Below are 12305 nucleotides of genomic sequence, written 5' to 3' on the forward strand. Positions count from 1 at the left end.
AGGCTGGGTCTTCTTCACCCCCAGGGTGCAGGGACCCAGCTGAGATCACGAGGGGATCCTGGTGTCCTTCGAGCCCCTTTGCTTTTCAGGGCCCAGCCAAAACCTGCAGATCTGAACATGAGCCCCCAGGGCAGGATTGGAATCTTAACATACATGAGCTGCCTGGTTACAACCAGCACCCACGCTGTACTGGACAGATGGACACGTGGGAGGGAAGGAGGGAGTCGGAGGGGCTGACACTGCAGGTGAGAGGGGCGCCCAATCATCACGAGAGTTGGAGGTGAGAGCGGCCAGTTCCACCCAAATGCTGCGGGGGTGGGGGACGGCTGTCTCAAACGTAGGAACAGACAGCTGAGGAAGCCGGGGAGAGGTGGAAAACACATGAAACACAGGTGTCTTCACAACGAGTTACAGAAATTGACCTTTATTTGTTGTACTAAAGTCTGTTTAACTTTTGATACAAAGGAAGGTTTTAGTACAGAAAACCCCAGTCTGTCAGAACAGTACCCGTGCACACTGTACCATCTCTGTGCCAACCCCAGCCGCCCAGAGCAGCGGCCCCGCGGGTGCCGGGGAAACCCCGCGACAGCCTGCGGTTGGTCCTAGCTGTCTGAGCCGGAACACATGTACCTGTGAAACGAAGGGCAGCACTGAGACTGAAACGTGTCTCCTTGCGAACAACTGTGCAAGAAAATATATCCCTTTTTAAAAAAATGTCAGTATGGCTAAACTATAATCTAGTGTCTAGAATTACAAAGAATAAAATGAAATCAGCGATTTCTTGCTAGTAAAATGAAATGTTAGGAACAGTATTAAAATAGAGGTCCTACCCCAGTGACACTTCCCCGGAGCCCCATACAGTACCTATTATTAACAGGACGCACAGTTTAAGGAGGAACCACACCAAATCTTCAACCAGAAACATCTGGCATCAGATGGTTAAAAAACAAAACAAAACAAAGCCATCCTCGTGGAGCTCTGCTCATGTTGTGAGAGCTGAAGCCAAGACTAGATAGATCCCAGTTTCTCTTGAATTTTAACAGTGACCACATAAATCCTTAAGCTTCCGTAAGAGCTCTCTTTTCAGAGTCTGAAATACGAATTGTTTTTAGATCAAACAGAGCTGATGTGCCTGACCCAATGTAAAGCATTTGGGAATTACTCTGCAAAATCTGCACTGGTAAAGGCTGTCACTATTCACAGAACCGAAGGAGGACCCAGTGGCATGCCTCAGCCCCAGCCTGACACCCTGCCCAGAATTGGCTGTGTCACAGTGAACCCACAAAGCTCTGAGGACCAGAGAGAACGCTGGAATCGTGAACACAGGTGGATGAGAAGTAAGAGGTGGCAGAAGGCAGAAGACAAAGTCTGAGGGATGCGCCTACAAGACGGCGGAAGTCACCTTCCTAGGTGCAGGAGGAGAACGCGCAGCCCCACGAAGGCACTAGTTCCGCACCCACCGACGTCTAGGCAGCCGCAGTCATAGGGCCTTCCAGGAGAGGGGCCGCCGAGGAGCAGGGCATTCGTCAGAGGTCTGGTCCCACCGCTAAGAACCTCCCAGAGCAAAGCAGCCCCCAGCGAGGTTCCAGAGTCGTTTCGTTGAAAGCAGGCACAAAACCAACACCAAAGCGACAGTGAGGAAGAGGGCGGGGGCTGGGCAGCGACAACATGGAGCCATTCAAGTAAACATAAACAACCGAATACTTCGAAAAGGCTTGTAAACTTGTGATCTGAAAGGTTCTCTTTGCAGCATCTCTGTTGAGCTGGCTACAAGGAAGGTTGGTGTCGAGTCCCCCACTCCACAGTCTCTGTCTTAAAGCACACACGTGTGGGAGAAGCACAGTCCGCTGGCCAGGGTCTGGATCCCGTCCATCTGTGGCCTTCTGTCTACAGAGGAGGTGCTTCTGGAGCCCCGGTTCATGGATCCCTCCCCTTCGTGTTTACACACAGTGGCGTCTATCCGTAGTCACTGCAAAGAGCTGCGCCAGGCGGTCGGGCTGGAGGCCAAGCTACAGTCATCCCAACGCTGCGTTCTAGAGAGGGCAGGCTGGGATCCACAGGACTTTATTTTGCTCTTGATTGACCACTGCCAAGATCTGAGTGCAAATGCTCGACAGGGCTCCTCCCTGGACGACCCCTGCAAGAGAGTCCCCAAACACACTCGTCATTGGCTCGGAGGAAGATGCCCAGAAGGAGGCGTAAACAGATCGTTCACTCTTCCTGGTGCTCTGCCTGTCTTCAGCTACTTGGCTCAACTGCTCTACCCCCGCCTCACTTCTCTTTCATCAGCAAGAAATTGGAAAAGAAAAAGAGTTGAGGGCAAATCTCTTTGGCTTTTTATCTATCCCTCTCAGCAACTGTTCATACGATGTTAAAATCTGGGGCTCACACGAAGGCTGATGTCTGATTTTGCCAGGTTGCCCTGACCCCTGTAATAGGGGTGACAGGATGTGACTATGCACATAATTTGCCAGGCTCCACAGCAGTGATGACCCGGGCTGGCGTGCCCAGTCGTGCAACGGGGAGTCCCAGTATACTGGAAAGCAGTCTGGGGTATGTTGTAATGGTCCAATTGGCAGCAAGATTCTAGAGGGAACAAGGCTGGGTCTCAAGAGCTGGGCACCCCATGGCCCAGAGAAGACTCTCAGCAAAGATGATGGGCCATGCCCAGCTCTGGCTCAGGCCTGCTGCTCGGCAAGGTTTGAGCACCACGGCCCAGCAGACACTGGACGAGGGCTCTGTGCGTGCTCTGTGGACAGCGCCACGCCCTGGCTTCCTGCCACAGATAGTGACAGTGAACGTTTAGGAACTGCTATGACAATGTGACGGAGTAATTTCACATCTGCTAAATCCGATAAAAAGTCAAAGCCTGTATGTCGTAAGTTTTGAAGTTTTAAATTTTCCTTTCTCTAGTAAATTGCTAAAGTATTTAACTGAAATATCGGTCTGTAATGGATTTGAAATTAAAACACAAACACACATACACATACACAGGAGAGCCGGGGCTGGGTTCTGAGACCAAATACTGCGTGAGAAGCACCAATCATAACACTCTCTACATGTTAATTAAAATCACAGTCTCCACCTCTCTTGACCATGATGTTGTTATGCCCCCTACAAATGACTGATTTCATGGAAGAAGTTGGAAGCCACCAAGTACTATGGCAACTGCTATCGAGTTTCTTTTAGTTTGCCTTGTTTCAAAGACAAGAGACAGTAATGGTGCAGTTTGTCTTCCAACTCCACTGCAAAACTGGCCTTCCCTGGAGGCTGCTGGGCATGGATGGCCACAGCCAGCACTGCTGTGCCACCTGCCTGGGGAAGGCTGGAGCTGTGCCACACAGCGCCTGTGCAGCCATAACTCAAGACCAACTGTGACCCAAGGCCAGAATCAGTGAACTTGACCTTTGGACCGACAAGTCCCCGATGCTGCCCTGTGCCTGCAATGAGACCGGTCGTCTATAATGAAAGTGCCCACTACGGTGGCATCACCAGGCACCCCGGAAGTGCGGGCTATAACACTTCTAAGTTAGAAGGGCATCCTTGGGAAGGCTGTGTCCGTCCTTGCCACCCGCTCCTCTTTGGGCCTGGCACATACCTACCTGTGAAGTACCTGCTGTACTCCTGTTCAATCTTCTGAGCCGTCTCAAACTGCTCTTTGGAATGCCTCTGAGTCACCTTGTCCTTCAGGTAGATGGGGTCTCTCTGCTCCCTATCGGGACATCCAGGAACCTGGCTGAGCCTTCTCAGCTTCCCCATGCCCTCCTCTCAGCTTCTCTGTCCAGAATAACAGGGCTATCCCCCACCGCACGTGCGCCCCTGGGGGAGCACAGCGCAGCCTGCTGGCCCCACAGGGAGCTCTGGGCAGAGACGGGGAAGAGCTCAGATGCCCCAGCTGGCCCCCGAGTGCAGGTACCAGAAGCCTGGCAGCACTGAAAGGCAAAGGTCGGGGGGAGCATACGGGGGCTTGGAAAGTCGTTAGCCTAACCACAAAAACGGAAGCTCAGTAAGAGCAAAGGCCCATCCACAGCACAAGTCAGCTCCTGGTGGAGCTGGGCCGCCCAGTTCCTGGGTCGTCGTGAGCACCAAGACGAAAGGCAGGAGAGGGAGAGAGAGCGTGGGGGTCAGGAGGGAGATATGCAGACTAAGTGGCGTATGGCGCTCAAGGCGCTGTGGCCGCCCCCAAACAGGACGGAGAGGGCTGGGGAGGGCTGTGCTGGGTTAACACGACCGGCTGGGTGTGAGATGGGCACGTGGCGGGGCTGGGGGGGGAGGGGGGGCACTCCTACCCAGGAGGCCTGTTCGAAGCCAATGCCCCACCGCCCCCCATGCCCAGCAAGGCCGGGCCGAGCCCCGGAGGAGCCGGGCACCCACTTGATGTGCTTGGCGCTCTTGTAGTGGATGAAGATGACGATGGGGTAGATGTGCACATGGTGCAGTCGCTCGATGGCGTGCGGGGCAACGTCCAGGAGGCAGTGCCGGTTCTGCAGAGGGGAGAGGTGAACACCCGGGCAGGGGCAGAGCTGGGCCTCAGGAACCCAGCCTCTGTCTGCCATGGAGGGGCCCCACTCCTCACCTGACACTGCCCGGCCTCGCCCTATACGTGAATACATCAGATGCTACTGAGGAGCAAGGCAGCAAAACCATGCCGACATGAAGAGGGCGTGTGGCACCCGGTGGGGAAACCTCATCCAGGGAAACCTCTCCCCACAGGCTGTCAGCTTTGATGATGGCCAAGGCTGGGAACGGGGGCCATGTGGGGTCTGGACAACCCAACTCCAAACCCCTTTCCCGCCTTTACCCAGATACAGGAATGTTCTAAAGCGCCACCCAACCTGGCCTCAGAAACCTTACCCAGAAAGCCCATGGGTACCTTTTCTGTGATCTCCTTTATGGAAGCCACAGTGGTCACGTCAAAGTGGCCACTCCTCCGCTTGTAATCGACGAACAGGCAGTCCTTGACGCCCCGCTCGATGGCCTGCTGGGAGGCTTTCATCACCTCTGTGAAGCACAGACACAGGGATCAGCAGGTGCGGCGCCGGGAGCCGCCACTGCATGGGCTGGGGAAGCACTGCGCGGAAACCCAGCCCTGCCAGCCTCACTCCCAGAGAAAGAGCCAGAGGCTGGACGCTGATGCGACCCAAGTCAGAAGGATGAAAACACTGTGAGATCCATCCCCGGAAGCAGGTGAACACAAACACGGGGACAGACATAGCCCAGCAGGCCTGAGGGCCGCCCTTACCAAGGGGGCATCTGCAGAACTTGCCGGGCGCCTCGTTCACCAGCATCTCCTTCACCACATCCAGGAAGGGCCCTAGGATCAGGACGGGCCTCAGGGAGGTGCAGTCCACCTTCTGGACCCGCTGATAGGCCAGGCTCACTGAATCTGGGGGAGAGAGGGCAGCAGAGGATGGGCACCCACCCGGAGCAGAGGGAGGGCCGGGAGGGGCTAGGGACCCACTGCTCCCCTGACCTTGCTCACCCCAGGCACACCTGTCTCCTTCACTCCACAGATCCAGAGCCAGGGACCCAGCTCACCCTGGTCTGCCTGGGACTCGCCCAATTTTAGCACTGAGAGTCCCACACCCCGGGCACCAGGGCACAGCCACTCCTGCACCGTGTCCCACTCCTGGGACACCTGAGGCATTGCAGCATTTTATTCTGCTCAAATTCTCCAATGTGTGTTCACCACACGGCCCCCTCACCGTTAGACGTTCCGTTGTCTACAGATGCCACCTCCCCTGAGCGGGCTGCGTCGTGTGACCCAGACCTGCCCCTTGCAGCGAGCAAACTATCCCCCTTCCCATGAGCTGAACGGACAGGACCAGGGGCAGTGGCCCAGCTCTGACCCTGCAGATGACAACCACCCTCCGGAAATGATAGAGGGACACGAGACAAAAGGGACTTGGCTCCCTGATGGTCCCCAGAACAGAGCTGCCTCCAAGGGACTACCCACCAACCCAGACTTTTACGTGGCAGAGAAAGAAGCTTCTTATCATGCTTCAGCCATTGTTATTTGGTCTCAGTTACAGCACTCAAACCAATATCCTAGTTGATACATGTAGTTAAGTCTCCCCGTCCACAAAATGAATAAAAAATGCTCACAGAAAGAGAGAGCCTAAAACCAGCACGCAGATATCTTCCTGACACCTCCTGGGTACCAATCACTGGGCTAGCAACTCAGAAACACTTTTAAAAACTTTTAAAAGAATAGAAAGCACAGACCCAGGGCAAAGAACTTCCTCTAAGAAGAGATAAAAACATCCCCTCTTTTAAAACTTTGAACATGACAGGTAAGCTAGGCATCCTCTCCAACCCGCTTTCTCCAGTCTTGGTCCCTGGCAGCTTCTTCTCAACTAGCATCATTGTTGGTTATGAGGATTCAAAGTATATCCCACGGACAGAGGAGAGTGGCGGGCTACAGTCCATAGGGTCACAAAGAGTCGGACACAACTATAAAGTATATCCTTTTACGTGCTCAGAAACATACATAGAAAATATGTATGTCCAACAAAAATGACAGACAATAAATATTCTGTAACTCCCTCTTGCACTCAGTCTTACGTTTCTGTTGAAAGCATCCCTGTTGATTCACACTGATCCCTTTTATCCTTTGTAACATCCTAAAACACGAATGCACTGCACCTACCATTTCTCTGTGTATGGACATTAAGACCATGTCTTCAGCTCAACAGAATCGTCTTCTCCCCTAATGACTATTAACATTCCACACTGAGGGGCACCAATTTAGAAGTTTTCTGATCCTCTCAGGATAATCTGCTTTGTCAGAAGTCCTCATAATAACAGAATCATAGGGCTCCAGAGCCTCTCACAAGCACGATATCCAACCAGAGTCAGAGGCCCAGAGAAAATAAACTTCCTGGGAAGGGTAAATATGCAAACATATAATCTGGAAGCAACCTAATGGAGGTATGTAGACTCCTTTTAAAACTGGTACAGATACTAAAATCAAAAGCATAAAAGTAATTATGTACCTAATATTCACATAATACAAAAGGAGGTAATTGGTGTCATCCATAACATAAAGGGGTGGGGGGGAACACAGAGATGTAGCTTTTATATAAGATTGAAATTAAGCTATCATCAGTTTAAAATGAATTGCTATAACCTAAAGATATTTTATGTAATTACAATAGTAGCCAAAAAAAAACTATAAAATATACACAAAAGGAAATGAGAAAGAGATTAAAACATGTCACTACAACAACAAAAAATCAATGAAATACAAAAGAGGCAGCAAGGAAGGAAAAGATAAGATGAAAAAGCAACAAGACATATAGAAAACAACTAAAAAATAGTCTTTCATATGAGCAATTAAGTATAAATGGATCAAATGCCCCAATTAAATGATGCAGATTGGCTGAATGCATAAATAAAAAAGATCCAACTATATGCTGTCTACAAGAGACTCACTTTAGATCTAACGACATACATAGGCTAAAAATGAAAAGACAAGAAAAAATAGTTCATGCAAATGGGAATCTAAAGAGAGCAGGAGTGACCATAGTATCAGACAAAACAGACTTGAAGACACAAACTGTCACAAGAGACAAAGAACATTATAGTATGATAAAAAGATCATTTCTCCAAACAGGTATATCAATCCTAAGTATATGCGCACCCAGCACTAGAATTCCCAAATAAGTAAAGTGAACACTGATGAAACTGAAGGCAGGCAGGGAGGGAGGGGGCTCCCTCTTATGTCCCCTGCGTTGGCAGGCGGGTTCTTTACCACCAGCGCCACCTGGGAACACCCCCATAACTTAAAAACGTATAATGAAAAAAAATCTCTGAAGAACTGCAGACTAGACAAATGGATATTTTCCAAAGACATCTACTGGATATACACCATAGACCAGAAATGCTGTCTACAGAAGAAAAGAGAAGGGAGAATCAAGCAACTATTATTGTGAAAAGACAGTCTTTTTTTTTTTTTTTTACATTTTAAATTTAAAAATGTAAAAACCTATTTTCACCTTGAAGGCCATATAAGAGCAGGCAGTGAACCAGATCCGGCCCATAGGCTCTGGTTTGCCAACCCCTGACCTGACTATCATGACCGTGGGCCATGAACAAGGGCGGGACTCACTCAACTCACTGTGCCAAAGACTGAAATAACAGGTGAGGAAGCAGGGGAGGAGGAAGCCAGCTGTCCTGCCTTCTGAGACCCACTGCCCCCTCACCCCACCCACAGCCTGCCTATCAGGGAGGGCACATCTTCCAGGACAGGGGTCACACGCGGGGGTCCAGGGAGCAGCATTCATCAGAGCCTCCTGCTTTACAGGACAAATATACCGTTCCACAGGGCAACCTGCCAAAGGATGTCTGACACTCCGACACGCAACCCCAGGACTGGGCGGGTACCTGGCCCTGGGAGGATCCTGTAAGGATAGACACAGGAGTAAAGCCAGAAAGGCCAAAGATCTGCACAGTGGCCCCTGGTTACCACCAAGCAGCCTGAAATAACCTCAAAACAAACTAGAGGCAATGCACTGGGCAAGAACTGCTTTTTGCCCACCCAATATCCATTCTTCCTTTCTTCCTTACTAAGAGAACCTGCTTTACTGAAGCCAGCAGGGCACCGGTGAAAACCTTGCCATTTCAGCCTCCCTTGCAGTTGCAAGCAGTCAATGAGGTGTAAGTGGAAAATGAAGAGTGGGGCTTCCAGGTAAGCTGTTTAAAGAGGCACACCGTTGCCATGCCCTTTTCTTCTTGCTGCCTGAACATGGATGTGATGGCAGGAGATGGGGAGACCTTAAGGACAGAGGACACATCCTACAGGTGGTAGACTCTGAGGACTGCAGCACCACCATCCCAACCCAGACACACGCCTTGATCAATTATGTCTGAGAAAAGCAAACCCCTGTCTTTGTTCACATCATTGCAGCGAGGCTTCTGTGGTCAAGAGCAAACCTCAGCCTGAGAGCCCGCTGGAGAAGCCAGCTCAGTCACTTGCCTTCAAAGAGTGGAATGGAGTCATTGGAAAAGGTGTCCAAGGCAAGGAGGTCTTTCCCATCTTTGGACCCGCTGCGTTTGTGCTTATGTTTCCTTCGAAAGAAGGATCTGCGTGCAGCCGCCGAGAGCGTCTTTGCAGCGCTGTTGTCATCTTTGACTTCAGACATGCTGAGCCTCCGGGAGAACTCTTGGTCCATTCTGAAGACAAGAGCACAGCAGTGCTGGGAAGGGCCAAGGAACCATCGCCTGTCGCCCTGCCCACCTGCGGCGAGGAGGATCAACGCTGGGGCTCCAGGCTCCCCCCGCCAATCCTCTGTAGGTTTCCTGGCCACTTCAGCACCCAAGTCCCCGAGGACCCCCTGGTGCCAGTACTCTGGGGTGACACCCACACCAATGCTGGGCAGTTCTCAGAGCAGGCCAACTCCTATATTCAGGTGAGGGTCAGAGGGAGCTGCCAAGACAGCCTTCACTTGTGACACTAAAAAGTATAATTCCAGCCACAAAAAGGAGGAAAGCACAGAAATGCACTGTAACATGGAAGAACCTTGAAAAAAATCATGCCAAGTAGAGGGAGTTGGTCACAAAAGACCATGTGCAATAGGTATGACTCCATTAATGGAAAGTCCAGACAGGGAACCTTGTAGAGACAGAAAGGAGACCAGTGGTGGCTGAGGGTTAGCAACAGGGGGCAGGTAGACAGAACAAGGCGGGTAGCTGAAGGGTACAAGGCTTCTCTCTGAGATGGTGAAAATATTCTTAAATTGACTATGGTGATGGCTGCACGTATCTGTGAAAACACTAAAAGCCAAGGAATTGCATACTTTGGGTGAATCGCATGGCACATGAGTTATATCTCAACAAACATAAAGCATGTCTCCTAAGTTGCCGCTATACTTCTGACTTGGATACATCACTGACCTCAACTTGGAACAGCTTTTTGGACAAGCGACTTTGGCAAAACTTACAGAGCAGAAGCTGAGACTACATCAGAATAAGTGCCCAGCAGCCCAGGCCGTCATCACATGGGACGTCCCCACGGGTGCCGCCCGCCCCAGCCCCAGGCCGACTCTAGAACACTCACACATATTTGCTGGGGATCTGCCCGCGCTGGATCTTCTGGGCATTCTCATCCAGCTGCCAGGCCATCCAGGACCCAAATGAGCCCTGGGGCAAGGTGTCATCCACGTACAGGATGTCATCTTTCTTAAAGCTCAGCTCAGGCTCCACCTCTGCCAGTCGCTCATACAGGGCCCTGGACCGGGAGATGGAGGGGAAGAGTCAGGCCACAGGCCGCCCCTTATAGCCAAGCTCCGAGGCCCACTCTCCTGCTCTAAAGCTCTCCCCAGACCACGACCAGGACCCATCTCTCCCCATTCCGGCAGCAGTTCCCAAAGGAGGGAGCATCAGGAGCCCCTCACGCCCATCAGATAAAAGCCTTTTTGCCAAGGACCAAGACCGTGTCTTCACTTCCAAAAGAGTCTTTCCCATTTGCACTCCTCCCACATCAAAGTCAATGCTTCCTACACAGCGGAAACTTCTCAGAATGGAAATGTGCCATCCTTGACTGAGGAGGGTGTACCTAGACACAGGGACCCCGTACCTCACGGTACACAGTTAATCAGTACTTGCCACTCTTGTGTGGCCTCAGATCTCATGAAGAAAGCTGCGTGCCTCCTAGAAAATGCCTGACGCCTTTCCCCCACCCCTACTCCGCCCTTTTCATGCCTTACTTCAGGGCACTCTGGATACTGTGACAGCCACACACACTGCAGAGCGATCTGCACACCTGAGTCAGGAGAGACCCGGAGAGGGGCACAGGCCACAGGAAAATGAGGCTCAGCGGTCTCAAGCTTCCCCAGGCCCAAAACCCTCAAGAGAGAGCCTGTCTCACCCTAGGAGCTTTCAAGGGTTTTTCTAAGTCACAAGCATCTCATCGTAAGCTTACAAAAGTAATAATGCTCGTAGTCCCATCCCTCAAGGGCAAGAAATACAGGGACGTTCACAGGGAACAGCCTCCACCAAAAGCCCCTCCCCAAGCCCCAAGTCCCTGGCAGCCCTGGCCACTGATACCTGATGTAGAAACTGTCGCCAGGCAGGCCCTTGATCTTGGAGAACTCCTCGGGGCGGTACTGCACCTTCAGGCGGACGCTGTCCTTGGGCTTCAGCATCTCCACGTAGACCTCCTCCACCGTCTTGCTGCGTGCATCCAGACTGCCGTACTACCCAGAGACGGGAGACAGAGGTCAGAGGGCAGAAGCAGGGAGGCCTGGGCACCCATGAGGGGCCAGTAGTGGGATAAGGAGGAGATTCAGCATCCCCAACACTGGGCATCCATCTGCCCCACGTCCACAGAGGCTGAGGCCTCTGCTGAGTGCCTGCTCTGCCCTCAACTGCTCCCAGCAGAGACCCTGTTTTAGCCTCCCAGCCAGTGAGGCCTACTGGAAACATGGCACTTCCCCTTGCTAACGCTCCTTATAGCTTTCAGTACCTACAACCTGCCTCCCCAGTCCAAGAGGAGACCCAGTGAGAGGGAGATGGTGCCCACCATCAGACTAGAGCCCTGGCCCTACTGCTGCCAGGAGCACAGCATCTGCCCTCCCTATGCCGGTGCCCAAGCTGGGTCCTAACATGCCTAATATGCCTGCTTCCCTAATATTTACCCAGAGTGGGTCTGGGTAGTGTTCAACACCCAAGGGGGATGCCAGGCTGTGCTCCCCCGCCTCCCATGTCACCTGAGACAGCAGGAAGCCTGACACATGGGCAGAGGGCAGCCTGGCTACTGCTCGGCAGCTCAGAACTTACCTCAAGGATGAGGTCCCCGGGCACGAGGCCGTCGGGGCCCCTGGCAGGACTGTCGTCCTCCACCTCAGCGACAAACACCCCGTGCAGGTTCCCTCCACATAAGTGCACGCCAAGCTCCAACTGCGACTTCTTGATGAAGACGACTCGGGGCTCTGGGGTCTTCTTGGTGGCATCTCCCACCATCCTTTCAGGAAGGAAAACGAAGCTCTTCAATTGTGCACAGGAAGGGAGGCAGGTGCGAAAAAAGATGAAAAAGTGGTGACACCCTAACCATTTTCTGCTCCCCTCTCAGGTCTCATGAGGCCCCAGAACCAGGAGCCAGGAGTGAGGCTGACACAGACTCTACCTTTAGTGGCTTGGTTTATAGGCAGGGCACTGAGATAAGGCAGAGGTGAGCACACAGCCATGGTCACCCAGCCACTCAGGGACAGAGTGGACATCAACGCCGCTATTTCCAGCCCAGCTGTCCATCACACGTCGTGGGGTTGCATCTCACCCACCTGGATTGCACTTGTTTTCCTAATTTT

The 12305-nt window shown here is 52.2% G+C and overlaps 1 protein-coding gene across 6 annotated transcripts in view; it reads right to left on the bottom strand.

Annotated features, from left to right (window-relative positions):
• Positions 1-408: 408 nt before the first annotated feature.
• DLG5 (discs large MAGUK scaffold protein 5) overlaps positions 409-12305 on the bottom strand; it is a 120464-nt gene continuing 108567 nt past the window's right edge. For all 6 annotated transcript variants that reach the window (XM_044942343.2, XM_044942344.2, XM_044942342.2 and 3 more), the window contains 9 exons: positions 11779-11962; positions 11047-11195; positions 10058-10228; positions 8978-9174; positions 5243-5386; positions 4874-5001; positions 4375-4484; positions 3603-3712; positions 409-2137 (listed from right to left, as the gene is read on the bottom strand). In XM_044942343.2, coding sequence (XP_044798278.1) covers positions 2034-2137; positions 3603-3712; positions 4375-4484; positions 4874-5001; positions 5243-5386; positions 8978-9174; positions 10058-10228; positions 11047-11195; positions 11779-11962 — 1297 coding nt within the window. In that variant the 3' untranslated portion in view covers positions 409-2033. The remainder of the gene's footprint in view (positions 2138-3602; positions 3713-4374; positions 4485-4873; positions 5002-5242; positions 5387-8977; positions 9175-10057; positions 10229-11046; positions 11196-11778; positions 11963-12305) is intronic.

Source organism: Bubalus bubalis, chromosome 4 (genome assembly GCF_019923935.1).
Source record: "Bubalus bubalis isolate 160015118507 breed Murrah chromosome 4, NDDB_SH_1, whole genome shotgun sequence".
Classification (NCBI taxonomy): Eukaryota; Metazoa; Chordata; class Mammalia; order Artiodactyla; family Bovidae; genus Bubalus; species Bubalus bubalis.